The sequence below is a fragment of the Pezoporus occidentalis genome, unplaced genomic scaffold (assembly GCF_034315485.1).
Source record: "Pezoporus occidentalis ecotype Australia unplaced genomic scaffold, CSIRO_AGI_Poc_V1 ctg20, whole genome shotgun sequence".
NCBI lineage: Eukaryota > Metazoa > Chordata > Aves > Psittaciformes > Psittacidae > Pezoporus > Pezoporus occidentalis.
In genome coordinates, this window is record NW_026913856.1 from 3815589 (window position 1) to 3835522 (window position 19934).

A 19934-nucleotide genomic window follows, 5' to 3' on the forward strand; every position below is an offset into this window, starting at 1 on the left:
TCATACTGCTTTTTCATGTCCATTTTGATGAATCTATTTATTACATCTGTAATGAGTAGTACACATGGTTGGTTAGGCAAGTTATTGAACTTCATCAACCTTGGCTGAAATTCATAATGCATGTGAAACTTGTAACTTGTAAGAAATTACATCTGGGGTAAAAGGTTCAATAATGATTACTACTTATAATGGAATCTTTTCATAAAGGATGGGATTGAGCTGTATGTCTGTATTGTACTTTCTGGTATAGGGAATAATGTATTTGTAGAACAGGAACCTTCATATGTGGTGCTTACTTTCTTGTCTGTTACTTGAAAGTTGAAAAGACTTTCAGTGGACTGCTACATAACTTGGTTGCTTTCTGTCTTTTGAAATATTTAATTTCATAAAGGTTTTTGTTATGTGATACGTATTTCATGGTCCAGAGATGAAAAGACCTGTACAGTCTATCTCACTGCAACACAGAACTTACTGCCATCATCTTGAGTCTTCATGTTTTGAAAGCTAATTGTGCTGGAAGAGTTATATGAGTAGTTTCATCTGTACATTTGTATTGTTTTTTTTTGAATGCTTATTTAATGGTGAGGACAGAAGATTTTGATAAATATATACTGTTTTCTAGTGATAGTATCTTCTATCTACTATCTATCTATCTACTATCAACTCTACTTACAGCCTAAAGATGTGCGGTAATGGCCATGGTGTTTTTGGCTTACCAGCAAAGGAGTTTATAGTGACTATGCCTATGCTAAGCAGTAGGGTCACAAGAAGAAAGTATTTCAGTATCGTGTGTCCCTTTTAAACTCTCCATGCATGATTCTCTCAGGGATTTATAAGGTTTTGATGCTCAAATCTGAACAGTAAATCACTATCAAGACAAAAGTGAAAGGAGGCAGGCAAGAACCTGGAAAGATAAAGATCAAAATCCTGACCTGATTAATAGGAGTCTTGCTACTGTCTTCAGAATTAGTGAGGCCAGAAGTTGGCTGAATTATAGAATAGGAGTAGTACTATGAGAAACAAATTGAATTTATATTCATCCTGAAGTCTAAGATGTGCAAACCTTTTTAAAAGACAGCGTGTGACTTAAGAAAATAAAATACCACATTCTTTTAATAATTCTTAAGGGAAGATCATCAAAAACCAAAGTAGTTTTGTATTACATGACTTATTTTTTTCTTTTAATTAATGATATCTGCAGTTCTTAGCTCTGTTATTGACCGCACACTAAGTCTTATGCCTTCCTGTTGCTTTTATTTTTCTTCTGCCGGTGAAAGATTTGTTTCTTCTTCTTCCTTTTCTTCCATAGGCTTTTCTTCTTAAAATGTGAGATCTTTTTAGCCTCCTATTCAGCAATACAGCCTCAGTTTTTCTGTTCCTGTAACATAGAATCACAGAACCGTAGAATAGTCAGGGTTGGAAAGGACCATAAGGTCATCCAGTTCTAACCCCCCTGCCATGGGCAGGGGCACCTCCCAGTGACCCATGCCACGCAAAGCTCTGTCCTACCTGGCCTTGAACACTGCCAGGGATGGAGCTGTCACAACTTCATTCCGGTGCCTCACCACCCTCACAGTAAAGAGCTTCTTCCTTATATCCAATCTAAACTTCTCCTGTTTAAGTTTTAACCCATTACCCCTTGTCCTATAACTACAGTCCCTAGTGAATAGTCCCTCCCCAGCACTCTTATAGGCCCCCTTCAGACACTGGAAGGCTGCTATGAGGTCTCCACACAGCCTTCTCTTCTCCAAGCTGAACAGCCCCAACTTTTTCAGCCTTGCTGTAGTTCTACATGGTGGCTTTTAGTACTTTTATCTGTTGCTTCAGAAAGTTCCCTACAAAGTGGCTGTCTTCAGATCCGAATGGTTGTGTAGTACTACACATTAAATTTCCACTCCTTCATTTAAGTTTAGTTACCTTGGTCACTGTTTCAAAGTTCCTATTCTTAGTGTCTCCTTCATACTAAAAAACTAGTGAAGTTAGGTTTTCTGGCTGTTATCATAATTTCTTGAGAGTAATAATGTCCGTGTGAACAAGGAATTGCCACAGTTCAGTGTTGGATGTATTTATTTAGATCCTTTGATTGTGTTGTGACTTGAGGCTCAGCAAAAGTGAATGTTGCTCAGAAACTTTTTAGTTTTCCAGGTTATGTTAGCTTTGTAGAAGGTGCGTTTGCCTTATTATTCATTCTTTATATAAGCAGCTTTATCAGCACATTCTCTATTGGCTTTGCTTTATTTCTGATATCTAAATTCAAGTTCATAAAACTTGTGGATCATTTTCCTCTTGTGAATAGTCAAAATGCCTTGGTATAAAAATTAACCTTTTCTTTAAAAGCTTGTGAAGAGGATCCCTAATTCTCCTCTAATGTAACCAAATTGAGGAAAGCAATGTTATATTGTGTATTCAAAGATCCAGGAACTGTGAAACATCCTATGTTGTTCTTTTACCATTAGCAAGCATAGGCAGCATTTCTCACTTCTATACTTTTTCATGTCACAACATTATGCTACTAAAGATTTTGAGAAATTTGTGGGTAGCCTTATTTTGCTTACAGAGCAACATATGATTGTAGTAACTGACCTGAATTTACAGGTTATGTCCATATTCCAGTTTAAAGTGGGAGATGGATTGTACTGTTGCAGGATAAAAACTATAGTCCTCTGAAAGCTATTCTAATTCATTAACAGAAGGAGTAATTAAAATATATTAAGAGCAGAAAATATGGCAACTTAGAAATTTGTAAAGAAAACTTTTCCAAAAAAGTGCTTTATTTGTTTGGGTCTATGTCCAGCTGCAAGCAGTTGCTGGGGTATAAATCTTATTATTTTGGAAGCTTTTGTAACTCTGAAAGTAAATTTGGACTATTTTGTGCCTAGGTAGGCAATGAGTACATAAAAATGTTCATGACCTACTTGGCAGCACAATTTTGGCATCCTGAGTGACTGAAGATTGTGATCTGTGAGAAAGGTCTATTGCTGTATCTGTTTCTGAATCTGATCTGTGGTTACAGGAATAGAGACCTAGACTTCCTGAATCTGTTCTTTTTATCTAGTATTTAAACATTTGTCTCATGCAAAGCAAAAAGTTATGTATCTAGAATGTAAGGCAGAGATAGGCTTCATAATGGTTCATGAAGTAATTTGATGAATTAATAACACTTACTAGACTTCATACACGCAAACTACAATCTGATCTGTAAGTGAGAACTTGTTACACACAAGGCAGACTGAATATGAGATCAGGAGCTGTACAGGCTGATTTATAGAATCATAGAATACTTAGGGTTGGAAAGGACCTTAAGATCATCTAGTTCCAACCCCCCTGCCATGGGCAGGGACACCTCACACTAAACCGTGTCACCCAAGGCCTCGTGCAACCTGGTCTTGAACAGTGCCAGGGATGGAGCATTCACAACCTCCCTGGGCAACCCATTCCAGTGCCTCACCACCCTCACAGTAAAGAATTTCCTCCTTATATCCAATTTAACTTCCCGTTTTAAGTTTTAACCTGTTACCCCTTGTCCTGTCACTACAGTCCCTAATGAAGAGTCCCTCCCCAGCATCCCTATAGGCCCCCTTCAGATACTGGAAGGCTGTTATGAGGTCTCCACGCAGCCTTCTCTTCTCCAGGCTGAACAGCCCCAACTTTCTCAGCCTGTCTTCATATGGGAGGTATGCTTGTGAGTGAACTCACAACAGTAGATTCTGAGTATCAGTAGAAGTAATGCTTTTACCTAATTCACAGTAGTGTCGCAAATTGTGACTCAAGATTAGTACAATATCAGCACAAACCCAGTACGTTTTAGAAACGATTTAGTATCCTTGTTCACCTGGCAGTTTTTCCTATTTTGCAGACCTAAAGTTTTGTAGATGTTTTCATTTTTCGATTTAACATCCTCTACTCCAAATTGGCACGGTCTAACTTCTTGGATGCTGAAAAAAAAGTATAAAAGGTATAGCTGCAAGTAGTCATTTGTTTTAGAAGATTGTCGTCACTGAGCTTTTGGGTGGGTTGCTGGTGTCCCAGGTGCTAGCAGGTCAACCTTAAATCATCTAAAAAAATATACACAAGTTGTGGTGTGAGAAGATGCACAATAAGTTTTTGTGACCTTCTTGAAAGTGCAGCAGGAGGTCTTTGGTTTTATTTTTAGTTTTTTGTGTTTTTTTTTGTTTTTTTTTTGCTTATGGCTTTACATTATAATTTAATTACTTCTAATTCTTGCTTATTTTCCACTCTTCTTGCTTTTTTGTATAGACACTTTTTGTTAATACTGTTCTTATTCTTCATCTTTTGTTTCAGAACTCCATCTTCTGCCTTACTTTGTATGTTGGAACCACATGATGGATCATTTGAATTACATAACAGCTTCCCATCTCCCTCTTTCCTCCGTAGTTTAAAGTACGCCCAAATGGTTTGCCAGTTTTGAACCTTAGGAGGTTGGTACTCTCCTGAATACCATCTAATTCAGAGAAATCTAGAATTTGAGGTAACCAAGGACTGTATAAATTCTCAGACGTTCAGGTCTTGTTATCTTGCCCTTTGTTGGCTGTCTTTTATCTACTATTTTTAATTGCTTGGACTAGAAACAGCAATGAACTCCATCTTCCCTGTATCCAGTGCTTTTCACGGGATCCTGAAGTGACTCGTTTATTAAAATCTTCCTTTGCTGCTTAACTAAACAGAATTGTCTTATCTCGTGTTCCCCAAAACCAAAGGTGGGTGGTGACTGTCAGAAATCAAGTAGCATTTGGCTTTTCTGTTTGCTCCTCTGTTCCTTTCCCCCATGACAGAAACTGTGAGCTCTTTAGAATGGGACGAAGCTATCTATGTTTGGTTCTTTAAGATACCTTTTTCTGTAATCTAAATTGTGAGCTGTTTAGGACAGAACCTTGTTTTATTATTTATCTGTAAAGTGTCTAGTATATGTTTTAAAATCTTTCACTGATTGTATAACTGATATAAATAAAAATCAAGTTTATTTTAAGAAAAAATTGGTCCAATTTATCTTGTACTTTCTTGTTATCTTTACATAACACTGTATTTCTGATGAAAAAATCTTACAGATTAAAGCTTGGAGGATCTAGCACTTTAGCTGACAGCACAGTATGTCTTTTAATTATTCTGCCTTGGATGAAGGATTCCTCTTTATTAAATTTACTTCTTTTATTAACATTGCACTGTTGTACTTGCCAAAAGGAGATTCAAAACATGCAACTAATTTTTTTGTTATGTTTAATTAGGGCTCAGCTCAGCAGTACAGAAACCTATGATACTGTTGGCCTACAGAAGAATAGAAGTGTACTTGAAAAGAAAGTAGACAACTTCTGTCTTTTTTTTCTCCATTTTTGCTTTGGTAGGAAAAGCTGTTGTGTTGCCTAAAGCTACTGCTGATACAAAGAATAGCTTTAGAGAAGGAGAGTTCGCCAACCCCATTTCTCTGAACTTGGAACTCTTTTTTTCTTTTTAAATTCTGATTAAGAGAGGGGAAAAAAAAAAGCCTGTGGGAGACAGTTAAAGATAAATTTTAAATTATCTGGCATTTTTTCTGGTCACTTGAGTAAGCTTGTCTAAGATGTGTTAAAAATAGCAACAATGGGGGGGGGGAAAGCCCCAAAGTTTTGGGGATTATGTAAAAAAAAAAAAGTAAAATATGCCACTCAAAACAGCTTTTGATACCTAGTTGATATGGAATATCTGATCAGACTTTTTATAAACCCAGTTATGCATGTGCCCAACATTGGCACTTTTCCAGAACACAAACCCTTCAAGACTATGTGTGTTTGTGAGAAACTCGAATCTCTTTAATGGTGGTCTCTGGTACTCTCTACTGGTGTTAGGTAAACCCTTAATGAGCTTTTGTGTGTGTGTGTGACTGCATTGCTTCTCATCAGCTTGCCTCAGCTTTGCTGTAAAAGAGAGATGAGGCTACAGTTGCATGCACAAAAATGTAACTCGATGTATTCAAGTAATGGTACTTACAAGTAGAATGACTTTATTTAGACAAGTAAACAACAACAACAACAAAATTAGTTATCCCATAGTGACTAAACATTCAGGAATGGTTACTTACTGGGATATAGTGTGCCCTAAATGTCATGTCAGATTTGACTACTGAGATCTGATCTACATTTCATTGAGATGCCGCTTTGATGTTGACTTATGTTGTGGGCAGATTTATTGTTTTCTGCTGCTCTAGATTTCAGTTAAATGTTTATTTTGGAAGTGTTTATTTTGCAATAAAAATAGAAGTAGTGTACTAAAATATTTTGTTAGACTACAGTTATGTTATCCCTTATGAATTTAAGAATATGCAGTTCTTAATAGAGTAATTTAGGGGGGTTTACTAAAATTAGGAATATGAGTCACACTGAAAAGGGTTCTGCTCATTTTGAGACCAAGTTGCTAGCTCAGGTTTCTTTTAAAATGTATCTAGTCCTTTTGTTTGACCTGATAAAAATACATGTAGATGCACTTTTAGATGAAGTTATTTTTATTTAAAAAATGTGAAGTTGTATGCCAAATTGCTTCATATTCTGATGCCTGTCTCCCCCCATATGTTATCTCTTACAAAGGAAAAAATTATACGCAAACAGAAAAATAAATTCTAATAAATTTTCCTTAAACATTAAATAATAAAGCCAAATGCTAAATTCTGATACATATATTTTAACTACAGAAATTGTTTTGTGTTAGGAAAACTGGCTGACTTCCTTGCAAGAAGCCACACTGTCATTTTTAAAGACAATAAGAAAACCCCACACATTTGTTCTGTGCTTGAAGAAACACTTATGGAAAGTTCAGGGTAAATTTCAGTTGCAGATTCCATGCCAAGATACGGCTACTAGTGTTAATTTCTGCAAAGGATTTTAGTATTGCTAAAATATCACTCTGATAATGTCCATTGGATTTATTTAAAAAAATATTCAGGAAAAATTTGTTTGGGATTTGGCAGGAGCATGATCCTCACATTTGATGGATGATGAAAGGCAAGGTGAAACACGAAGGCTGAGGCTTTTTTTTTTTTTTTTTTCCTTCTCTGAAAGGAGCATATGTTGTTAAACAGAACTTTGACATTAGTTGTAGTGGAAGCTACATGGCTGAATCATTTTTGACTGGGAGTTTTGGTCACGATGTGCATCCAATGCAAGCAGTACATATGAAAGACAAACCTGGGATTTCACTGAAAATTCATTTCTCATCTCTGATTCTCCTTCTCTTCCCTCCACTTTAATCTCTGGCCACTGTTCATCTATTCAGGACCACCATCTAACTTATTTAAAACCACAGGTTTTCAGGGTAGTCATTTCCATGTATTTTAGGGGCAGATATGTAATGGTTGTTGGGAATTATCTTTGCACAGCTAAACCAAGGTCTTGTCATAGGACATGATAAGTAGCTTGGCTCTGTATTCAATATGCCGTTTCTCACAGTAGTGTTCATTCCAGACTGGAACCCTTAGCTGTTACTGAAATATTTATATCAGATTGTAGCACCTGTGCAACAAAAAGGCTAGGAAATGGGTGTTTGAATCTACTGCTGCACTGTGCCTTCTTTTAGCTTGTAGCTGAGATAATTATCAGTATTAGGTTCCAACTAAGCAGAAAGGACTGAAGTCCAACCTTTCTTTGTGTCTTTTGTACTTGTATTTTAAAGTGAGCTGGTGGGCACCTGGGGTAGTACAACTAGAGTACATACCTGATCTGACTTCAACTAGTCACGGCATATTTGTAATGTATGTGCCCACACATAGTCACTGTTCTGTATGTTTGCTTGCTTGCAGCATCTTCACTTATGAATTCAGCTTTCTTTGCCTCCAGTGATGTATTTTAAATTTTTTTAGAGGAACAATAAGTCACAGATGTTTATAAACCCATCACTTTAAGGATGTTTATTCATATTTGCTCAGTGTTGTGCTCCCTTCAGATGGAACAAAATAGTTTGAGTTTTGTCAGTGACAATGGCAATGCACTTATTGTTAAGAATAACTGAGTTATTCTACTGCCTTGCCCAGACAGTATGTTGCAAAGAAGTGTAATGTGTAATGGGTGCAGATTTTTAAGTTGGTTAGATGGAAAACAGAACCAGTGCATTAGTCATCCTGTTTCATTTTGGTTGGCTTTTTCTGTGATTCCTGGCTCCAAGAAAAACACTCGTTCAATTTACACACAAAGGGAAAGGCAGAATGTATCTTTCCTATAGCATCAAACTTTTCAATGAAAAATATCAGTATGTGTCATTGCCATGTGCAAACACACAGAAACAAAGGCAGCATTAGGATTTTGTGCAAATCGCTCACTTTAAACTTAGGCTTGTAAAAATATCTTGGTGCTTTATTTGCTTGTAAACATGCATTTGGAGCAACTTGAAGAATGCGTCTGTAAGGTTTTACTTTAAATATCCATCTTGAAGTGGGGTGCTTGTGGCTAAGCAGTTCTGTTACAGAATGCATCGTGCTTTTGGGGCTCTGGGAAGTATGAATTTGTCAATGATGTGATATTTTGCATGTGGTTGCTATCACTCAATGTGAAAGATCTGTTGGATGTTGTACCCTTAAGCCACCAACACAGGAAACAAGGGTCTTTGTTGCAGAAGATTCTTTCCTAAATCACACATAATCGTTGCAGTATTTCAACCTGAAGAGAAGCTTACGTAACTGTGAATTCTTCATCTCTTTAGCATGTTTGAATCTGCTTTACTCATTTTCTGAGGAAGTGTTGAATAAGATCTGATTCATTGTCACTGATGTTTAGGTCTTCTAAGTTGAAATAAATCTAGTGATGTCTAGGAGGCAAGTCTCTCTTCCATTTATATGTGGTTCTCTTGGGTCCCCAAAATCAAAACCCACCTAATCTGTTCACTGAGATGCAGCACTTGGAATGAGTGTCTATTTTGGATTATAAATATGATTTGTTGCAAGTTCTTGAATGTTTAACCTTTTCACAACTCTCCTCTTTAGTAAAACTAGATATATATTACACTTCATATAGATTACATGTGGCATTTAAGAAAAAACCTATTGTATATTGTGTCAGGGTTTTTTTTATTTCCTTCCTTTTTAGCTAAAACTCAAATTTACTTTTGTTGCAGGAAAAATGTACAGTTTTGTTTTCAAAGCAAAGGATGTTTGACGAGAATAACATCTTGTACCTGGAAAAATATTTTTGCAACACTTCTGCATTAAAAAGAAAAAAAAGAAGTGAGATTTGGATGAAGACCAGATGTTGCAGATGAGCTTTCTGATGGTTGAGTAAAACTTGTTATTAGAATGTTAAGGGTTTAAAAAAGTGTGTACATACTGGCCTCAGTTGTTTCATGGCTTAAAACTGCCAAGGTCTCTGCTGGTTCTGTGCCTGCCATAGGTTTTCTAGGTAAGGTGCTGGATGTGTGTTACAGAAACACACTGAATAAACAGTGAGAATATTTCTCCCAAAAATCTTAATCCAAAGTGAAATTGAAGTGCTGTATATTGGCCTATGCTTAGTTCAAGAGGAAGTGTCTGAGAAGTTGTTTGATTTTTTTTGTGGAAAGAACTCAGACAAGGAGACCAAAACTCCAAGAAAAAGTAGGATCTTTCTTTTTACACTCCTTTATATCACTTCTGCTTGAAAGAAGGAATTCTCTTAACATGCTTATACACTATCAGAGTTTAAATGCAAACTCCTGAACTACTGGCAATACTGCCCTTGAGTGAAAGAGGCCAGAAAGAATTTTTTTTCATTTAAGTTTAGTGCCAAAAATGTTTTAATTAAGATTTCATGTTTTCTGGATTGCAGAGTTAATTAAAATAGCTGTTGCTTTTACTTTATGAAGGTTATATAAAATTATTGATTCTTCTCAAGAAGAACCAAATTATACAAATAAACAATTTCCTATTCATTGGAAGTTGGATTTTTTGCTTGCGATATCGTAATACCATACATGGAAAAGAAACGGGTATTTCAACTACTAGTTTATCAAAGAATGATTTTGTGTCTCTTACTCATTTTTATATTAAAAGAAAATATAAAGATTAAAAAAAACCTAAGCAGATCTAGTCTGAAAATTAACACACTTCACTCTGCAAATGGGACATGTAAGAACCCAGTAGATGTTTGCCGCAATTCAGAAAGCAACATGAAAGTTTGAGAACAGTGTAGTGGGGGGGGGAAGAAAAGCCTAAGCACAGCTGTAAAAATTAATACACAGTAGTCATATTATGTTGTGTGTGAAAAGCCAGAAATACGTAAAGCAAGCAGGCCAATACTTTTCACTTCCAATTTCACTTACCTGATCTTGCTGTTCTTAACTGTTACGGAAAGGAAGGTTTTCTTCTGGACTCTGTTTTAGTTTACATTCAAACTGTGACATAGGGCTTAAGGAAGGCTTGGACTCATGACAGCCTTAAATCATTCCTCAGTCACATCTGAAGATGTTTTAGAATCTCAGGGCCTCCAGAGCTCTTCTATCAAGTGGAGAGAGAAAGAAAGAAATTACTTTGAAGAAACTAAATGTAAAAAAACTCAATGTAAAGAAACCCTGCAGGCTTTTACATTGAGGACTACTGAGCTGTTACAAAGAAAGATACAACACTGTTTAAAATGTGTTGTAAATGACAGATCCAAGGTATCCGGGAGTGTCTGGGAGAAGGTAGAGAAGATGAAGCAAACTTACTATTGTCTGAAATATTTTTGAGTTTCTTCTTGTGTATTCACACTTTTCTATATTTGAAATAAAAGTGTTTTAAAACATTTAAATGCTTGATGCAAATTCTTTACAAAATGTTCCCCAATGATAAGTAACTGTATGCTACTTTATTTAAACAAGAAATCACTGAATTACTTTTCCACTGGGTGAATCCTTTTGTTTTATAGAGAAGGTTGCACCGTTTCGCAGAGCCATGTACTCATCTGGAATGTGTTGACACAATGTAGTTGGCAGTAATTGAGCAATGCTAACTGCTTGTTAATAGAGACCATTAGCTGAAAATCTGCCCCAAAATTCAGTGACAGAAGTCGACTGTAGATAGACAAGTATGTGAGAATATTGAGCTGAACAGTCATCACAGAAGGTGAAGAATGGAACTGAGTGCTAATTCCTGAGTCTGTATGAATATCATGGTGGAAGTAAAGGGCTGGAGGGTTTTAAATATCTGTAGCAAATCCCATGTGCTTATAGCTCTCTTGTTAGTTCTGCTATCAGTCTTTTAGGTTAGCTGCTGCTGTAGAGAGCTATGCCATCATTTTTATCCTCATGTATCCCTTATACTTACACAGGATTTTCACTTTTGAGTGTCAGATTAGAGCTCATTCAGCTCTAATCAGTAGCCAGTCTTAGGACAGTCTTGTCTCTCAAGATTTCCAGGGCTATCAGTTGAGATTTATTTTAGTTTTCTAAAACTCTTTTAATTTTTTCAAATTATATTATGTAGAGTATTTAAATACACTATGATTGTACATTATTTAAGTGTTTTGTCACATTTGGGGAAAGTATCCATCTTGCTCTTCATAATTGTCTGTCCTTGGTGTTCAAGTATGTTATCCCATGTTGTTTTTCTAATGTAGTTGTTCCTACTTTAAAAGCAAAACAAAACACAACTAGTATACAACATGTGATTTTTCTATGAGAAGTTACTCAAGTTTTGCATCTATTTTTGAGCTCCTTACTTTGAAATCTTGCAAGTGAAGCGCAGAACAATAATACTTTGGGGCTGGGCACTGTATACATTCCTTCGTCTGTATAGGCCCTTTGCCAGCAGTTGTGGCTGGGCAGAATGTGAGGGGCAGAAGTTCTTGTCAGTAGCCTGTGCTGTCTTACCCTTGGTCACATAGCTCTGCAGCTGCAGTAGCCTGGCACTACTGCAGGTGCAGGAAACATTCACCACTGGAGGATATGGTTGTTTCCTAAAAAAGAAACTAGGATCATTGCTGTTAATGTTCCTTTACTGTGAAAGGGCTGTGTAAGAGCACATTGGTGACAGCAGGCTCAGCCTAAATGAAGTTTTAAGGAAATTTTAGGTTCTTTTGAAGTCCACAGAGAGTTGCTTTTATGGGTAGAATTAAGGTTGCTGTGGCTCCTTAATTATGCATGTCCCTAACATAGTTATTCACATTTCTCTTTCTCTTTAGCAGTTTTACTGTGTTTGGGTGTTTATGATGTTTGTGGTTTTACGTTGGTTTATGAAACCACATTCAGTGTGGATTTTGATTCAGTGTAGTTTTTACAGACAGGCAAGGCTTTTCATTACAGTGTTTAAATAGTTTTGTACTTTTAAATACTCAATCTTTGTATTAGGCTGAGGTTTTAAATTTACTATGTATTGAAAACATGGCTACATTTGCTGAAGAACAAGCTTTGGCAAGCTTAATTTAACACAGTGTATCTGTTAAAGCTTTCCACCCTTATAGAATCTTTTCTTAACTTCTTTTAGAGATGTGACACTGGGGGAGGAAAGAAGTGTTAATTTTTGCAGAAGAAACAAAGAGCTGAAGTTGTAACAAGGCTTGAATGCTGAGGTGCTTCCAAATTCCTGCTTCAGGTGTTTCAGTTAGAAGCTGCCTTCTTGAAAGCTCCTGCATAGTAGTTTCTTAAACTGTAAAGGTATTTAATTGTGCTGCTTAATGAGAATTTTCAGGTCCATAAAGATTTATTTTAAGGATGTACATCCTGCGAGCTAGCAAGTTGGTAGGTGGATCACACTTAAACCTGTGAGCTCCGTGAAGAAGACATTGTGTTACTACTTGTTGATATATTTTATCTAGTAGATAGTCTGAGGCAAAAGATGCATTATAAATTATGCTCTACACAAAATGATAGATCAAGTAGAAATAGTTATACCTGTAGCTAGTAATTCAGTCATGGAATTAGAACCTTTGTGTGGTTTATGGTACCTGGATTTGTTTTCCTTATTTTGTATAAATCTGGCTGTCCTCATCCTTTGGATAGACCAGAAAAGAGTGAATACCTCCTAAAGAGAAGTGTTTAACACTGATCTCCAAGTTTGCAGGGAAAAATCAAAGTGGTATTAAAATTAACTACATTTGCAGCATGTAATGGGGTTGAATTTGAATCTTTCTTTTAGTTTATAATGAGAATCAAGTCATTAACAGTAACAGAATGGCATGGAATTTATTATTTTGCCACCAACACAGGAAACAAGGGGCGAGTTAGCAAACCATCATCACGTTTAGCTAATTAAACTGGCCATCAACTCTAGATCTTTGTAAAACAATAGAAAAACTGTAACCCCAGGCATTCCAACTAGTTGTTAGTAGTATGGCAAGCTGGTTAAAATAAGTGTATTTTTTTTTGTGCAAAGCAGAAAGCATATGGCTAGCTAATAGTACTGTGGGACAATGTGTCTTACATTACTTACATAAAAAGTTTTAGTTAAATACATTCAAGTGGAATTAGAAACAGAGGAAATCTCTGCATGTGCTGTAGCTGAATTATGTGCATGCAATGAATTACGCACGTAATTAAAGTTGCTTGGTGCAATGAATAGCTTTAAAAGAGATACAAGGAAATTGCTTGGACTTAAATACTGTTAAGTATGTAATTGCAGAAAATGGTATAAATTTGTCTTGGTGTCTGTTGTTTCTATAATGTAAGTTATGTCTTGTGCTGTAACTGAATTTTGTTGCTCCAGGGTATTTTGGAAGTGAGACAACCCATCTTAATAGGCTTTTTTGGTAAACAGTTTTTAGAAGGAAAACATGAACAGTGTCAGAAAGCTGAAACATATACCTCCTCTCACTTCTTCATGTGCTCAGATTGCTGGGCATTTCAGTTGGGTTCTTCATTTTCTAGTTTAAGCTTGTCTAATTGGAACTCATTAAGATACGTTATGCCTCTTTCAGCTAGATGGAAATTTCTGTCATTGTTACAGTTCTCCATGGAGATGGGCACCCAGTGATACTGTTGAATACATCACAACTATGTAGTAGTAGCTCACCCTGATAGAAACCCAGTTTCTGGCTCAGTTCTCTGCACTTTGTGGGCATTCTGCACTTCCAAGAACTCATCATCTCCTGGTGTAAATTCTCACAGATTTTTTCCAATTAAATGAAGTTTACCTTGGACTGACTTCTGTGCAGCTTTTCATTAATTAATTGAACAGTGAAACAGAGTATGTTCACAGAGCTTGCAGATGATGCCAAGGTAGAAAAAGCTGCAGCTCTTGGTGGACTGTTTCATAATTTGAGCTGATCTCATTAAATTGCAGTACAGTCCCAAATTAGCTAACTGAAATTAGGAAGGAGAAATTAAGTGCTCAAATGCAGAATGGGAAAGAAATTATTAACAGTATTGCATAAAAAGGTTGTGTACAGTTGCTTAGAAATTCACTGTGAAACTTTGTTCTATGGATGAAAGAAAAAACCCGGGAATATAGATTCATCTTCCACTTTAATTGCAGCAAAGTGTGAACTGTCTGTCCATTTGTTTCAGATTTGGAAAGAATGTGCTTACAGATTAAGTCATATCAGCGAGTTACGCAAAAGGGAATTTTTCATGGATCGTTTTTTCTCTCTGTTCTGTGACCTGTTTAACCCCATGATACTTTAACCAATATATTGAAGCAGCATGATATCTGATTGATTATTCATAATGAGAACAATTGTGAAAAAGTTGTTCTCCATATATCGGTGGATGATGGGATGAAAACCAAGCTGATTTTGCACAGATAATTTAAGCAAGGATTTTGAAGTGTGTGGATAATAAAACATACATGTGGATTACAGATTTTCTTAGGTAGAATCTCATGTTCTAAGAATGAGCATGACAACCCCGTCCTGTGTGTGGTTTAACACTTGGTCATTAACTTCTGGTCGCCAGTTTTGCACAGCAGTGTTCTTCAGATGGGGTGGTGTTTGGATCAGAAAAGCAGTAGTAACCTCCATGTTATTTTGATTCTTACCCCCTCAACACATTCATTTGGGTGGTCCTCCTGCTGCAGGTGGTCTTCAGATTGATGAATCAAAGGTTAACTGTGCGTCTAAAAAGCATAGAGAATACTCTATCAATTTCAGTGTGATGTTGGTCGGTATAATAGTTCTGCAGTCTTGTGGTATGGCCCATTCTTCATAGTCAGGTAAGGAGTAAGTATAATCCTGCTCTTCTAACCACTGAAGTCAGCAAGGCAGGGGAATCAAGTCTGCTTTTTGAAGATCCCAAATCTGTTTTGCACAAAATACATTGTCCCAAAACCTCCTTCAGTTGACGTGTCTACCTTTTTTCATATGTGCTCTTAAAAGCTGGGGCCACGTGACTGTCAAACAGGTAGTCAGACTGCAGGTAGTGTTAGAGTGCTTAAGTGTCTGGTTTGCCTTTTCAGGTGAATTTGTAGCTATGTTTTGTAACTGGGATGTATTTATGACTAGAAAAATATTTTGTCATAGGTTTTGAAACTGCGAAGTCTCTCGCACTGCACGGGGCATATGTTATCCTGGCCTGCAGAAATATGTCAAGAGGCAATGATGCCGTACAACGTATTCTTCTGGAATGGGTAAGTGAATGTATATAGTGTCCAGCAGTAAGATGTGTTTTATAAGACATGATGTCTTTTGTGCAGTGAAAGAGATATTACCTTGCCATTCAAGAATCTAAAGAAGAAGGCATTTTTCTTATTTTGTAGTAGCGTGTTCAGTCAGTGGTATATCAGTGATAAAGATTTTTCATTTTGTATGGCCATATTGGACTGTAAGGCTTGACATGTTGTTATTCATGCTACGTAGAGATGCTTTGTAAAGGTGGAAATGTTTGAAAGAACCACTGAGGCATGGTTCATAGTTCTTAGGGCAGGAATTTCGAGAACCAAATTGTGTAACTAACTGAAGGAGAATGCACACAGTCAGGTACCAAAGACTGCCACTATCTGCCCATAGTTATCATACTATGGCAGATTTCAGATCATTCTTAGAATTTTCAAAACCAAGGATGTTTACCTCCTTTCCTAGTCCATCAGGCCCAACAGCACTGCCATGAAGTCTGCCTCAACATTATTTTTCCCTTCCCACTTCTTATCTTTCATTATCCTTTCAATTTGTCATGCAAATACTAGCTCTTCAGTACTGTCTATTCCTTTGTTTCTTTGACTTTTAACTTCCTTTTTTGAGAGGGGAGAATCTTCTAATGCCCTTATTAAAAATTATTCAGTGCTCTAAATTTATTCCTCCCACATTTAAGATTGCAGGCTACTTTTGTCTGAGCTTGCTATGACTGCTGACTTCCAGGACATGATCTGTTGACACAGTCCTCTACACTTGGATAAAAAACTGAAGGATCGGACTCTTGGAATTTTATTTCTTTCCTGCTAAAATTAGTGATGAGTATTTTAGCTTTATTTCCTAAGCTCTGAAAATACTTAAGCTGTTCTTGAATGATATGGGAGAGCACTCTGTAGTATTAGAATTTACACATAAGTAGTCTACAGATAATTATAATATTTACTGGTACAAAACAAACAGCACTTACTTACAAGTAACTATTGCCAAAGAAGTGATGCTTGTAATATTGCTAATTTTTGTAACCACAAGTTTTTTCAAGAAAGTCTTTGGATTTAGGCCTCCTTCTGTTGCCTAGATGATATTAATGATTTACATTAAATAATTGAGAGGGAAAAATATCTTCCTTTCCCCTTCAATACTTCACATAAAAGCTTTAATTTTGTTTTTTCATTTCAATAGTGTGGGATTCCAAGAGCATTCCAACAGTGGCAAGCATACTGTGTGTTGCTTAAACATCATCTATCTGTGTGATACCTGGTGATATTCTGTCTTTTGAATTTAGTAGTCACAGTCCAGCTTAGTATGGCTGTAGAGAATGTTTTTAATGTAACTAAAATAAGGCTGGTACTGAGTACCTTTTGTTTGGAAAAAAACCAACCCATTACCTCCTGAACTCTAAGCATAGGAGCACTTAGAAGGCATAGGAATTCAGGAATACTTGTTTTAATGCCTATATTGTCTCACCAAAAGTTAATGAATTGTTAATTAAATGAAGATCACTGAAGGTCAAGTTACTTCAGAAACACTACATTTATTTACTAACAGTTTTCATACTCTAATTGTTCAGAAAAGAATTTCATCTGTAAAGTGGGTAGCTGGAAAACCTTCAATGCATCTTTGTAATGGCTTTGTTGTTGTTTATTGAGAGGGACTAATTAACTTTGATTATTGCACTAATATTATGGCACTTTGACAGTCCCTCAGATTTATGACTCTGGGAAAATAAACAAATGAAATGCAGGTGCTGGAGCAGAAAGAATAACTTATTACTGAACTTTAATTACTTGGAGTGTGTAACCAGGAGAGAATTAGTTGATGAATTACAAGATGCTTAAAATTTACATGAAATTGTAAGCAATCCGGAGGAAAACAAACACAAAAACCTGCCCCAAAGTCAGTTTCTGAAAACAAAGAGACAAAGATTAATTTGATTGATACTAATATTAAAATATTGATGTAGAATATGAATTTTTGGCTTATAGTTGTAACTACAAAGCAGGAAGTTGTTACTTGAAAATTCTTTCCTAAAATGAAAGAGTTTAAGGAAATTGTGAGCATTCCCTGCATATGGTTCAGCTGAATTCATCTGTATCTGCAACTAGCCTGCTATAAAGAGCTTTAAAGCATCCACAGTATTTTGTCTCCTTTATTCCTAGGGAAAGCAAAATTATTGGAGGAAATGGGTTTACCTTTCAATTTGGAACTGGTTTTATTTTAAATTATAGCTGTTTAGGATGTAGTCTTAGCCTCATGTTTATGTTATTCAGGTAGGGTTTTTTTTTGGCAACAGTTGTGCTCCTGCTCCTACTTGCTTTATGTTTTCTTGTAAATTTTTGAGATTAGGTCTGTAAACTGGACTGTCAATACTGTCTTCCTCCAGGATTTTGAGGTAGAAATTCAGTAAATATGTTCCTACTCTTCAACTGAATGTCCAAACCCCGTTTCCTCTTCTTTGTGTGAACTGTACTTTTAGAACTAAAAAAAAACTTTGCCATATAGTATCCTAGTGTATTTACATGTCATAAATGTACTGTGCTGTGAATAAAATTGGTAGTCCTATAATAATGTGAATATTACTAAAAGCAGTGTTTATCCTTTATTGTCTTTTCTGTGGGACAAAATACTCTGCCTTGAGTACTTAAACGTTAGTACTCAGGGTTTAAAAATCTTAGTAGTCAAGGTTGAAATGTTGGATAAAGAATATTTCCTCTTTCATTCTTTTTGTTGTCAGATGCAAAAGAGACTTCCACTTATTTTGCAAGAAGGCTAATAAAAAATGTATAAAGAAACCACTGTTACTAGTTCAAGTTTTGATACAATTATCTAATTGATGGTGTGTTTTAAGTAAAGGCTGAAATATATACAGAAAAAAAAATGTAAGTCTTAAACAAACCCCAACCACCACTGCCAAACCACAACAAAACAGAAAAGTCCCCCAGATTAATCCTACTATAATGCAGCATTTAAGAGTACTTGGAAAAGCCATCCGGCTTGTTTCCTTAGTGAATCTATTTCATAGAATCATAGAATAGTTTGGGCTGGAAAGGACTCTAAGAACATCTAGTTCCAATGCTCCTGCCCAGGCAGGGACACCTTCCACTAGACCAGGTTGCTCCAAGCCCCATCCAACCTGGCCTTGAAGACTGCCAGGGGTGGGGCAGCCACAGCTTCTCTGGCCACCATGTGCCATCGGCTCAGCACCCTCATAGAGAAGAACTTCTTCCTTATACCTAACCTGAACATCCGCTGTTTAAGTTTTAACCCGTTACCCCTTGTCCTGTCCCTACAGTCCATAATGAATGCAATGTCCAGAACATGAAATTATACTTTGTACCATCTTATTTACTAGAATCCCTATAGGTCCCCTTCAGATACTGGAAGGCTTCTATGAGGTCTCCACGCAGCCTTCTCTTCTCCAGGCTGAACAGCCCCAACTTCCTCAGCCTGTCTTCATACGGGAGGTGCTCCAGCCCCTGATTATCCTCGTGGCCCTCCTCTGGGGCCACCATTTTATAAGGACAAAATGGGACAGCTAAATGGAAAAACAGAAACGTTAAGGTCTAGAGAAAACAGGGGTGATAAGGGGAGAAAATAAGGTAGGTGATGTTTTGTTTGGGTTTGTGTTTTTTTTTTGTTTGTTTGTTTAGTTGTTTGCTTTTTTTTCGGATTAGCTGCTGGTATGTTTAAAAACAAAATTCAAACTGATCTTGATTCGCTTTTTGAGACAAATCTGAAAAACCTTTTTTTTTAAGAAGTTTTGTCTGAAGAGCTATTTTGTAGCGAGTTTGAGCCATTTGAGTAGGGATTGTCTGTACAAGCTTGCTAATTACTTTAGATAACTGACATTGTTTGAAACCTGCAGTATTCCAATTACTTTCTTCCTAAACCACAGCAGAATTTTGCTAATATTGCAGATAAAGGGAAATTGCCTTATGTAAAGCGTTGTGACAAGTTTCAGTGCGACTGGTTTAGCTAGTCTGTCAAATATAATTTTTATAGAGAGGTATAGTAAATTATATTGGTACAATCCAATGTTTTATATAGATACACAGAGAAAAAGGAAGAGCAGATAAAGTAGTGGATAAAAAGAGAGATCAGTATAGTTTTGCATTTGATATCTTGAAAATGACTGTTGTTCATGCACGATGACATTCAATATCAATTTAAAACTGTTTGATAATTTCTTGCTTGGAAAAGAGGAAATTAGAATTCTAGAGTTATTATTCATTTTAATCAGAAAGAAATTGTCAAAGATAAATCTCTCCTTGATTAGTGAAAAGGACTGAAAGCAGCCAAGAGAAAATGTCAATACTTTCCAAAGGAGGAATGATTGTTCCAAGTCGTAGCTTAATTGACTTTAAGGCTTAATGAAAACCACTACAGTGCTGTTTGTACACATAGTTGCTCTGACGAACACTGAAATCTATGCTCCAGGAAGAGAAGCTAGGT

The 19934-nt window shown here is 36.4% G+C and overlaps 1 protein-coding gene across 9 annotated transcripts in view; it reads left to right on the top strand.

Moving 5' to 3' along the window:
- WWOX (WW domain containing oxidoreductase) overlaps nucleotides 1–19934 on the top strand; it is a 524801-nt gene that overhangs the window by 15007 nt on the left and 489860 nt on the right. For all 9 annotated transcript variants that reach the window (XM_062618287.1, XM_062618285.1, XM_062618290.1 and 6 more), the window contains exon 5: nucleotides 15378–15484. In XM_062618287.1, coding sequence (XP_062474271.1) covers nucleotides 15378–15484 — 107 coding nt within the window. The remainder of the gene's footprint in view (nucleotides 1–15377; nucleotides 15485–19934) is intronic.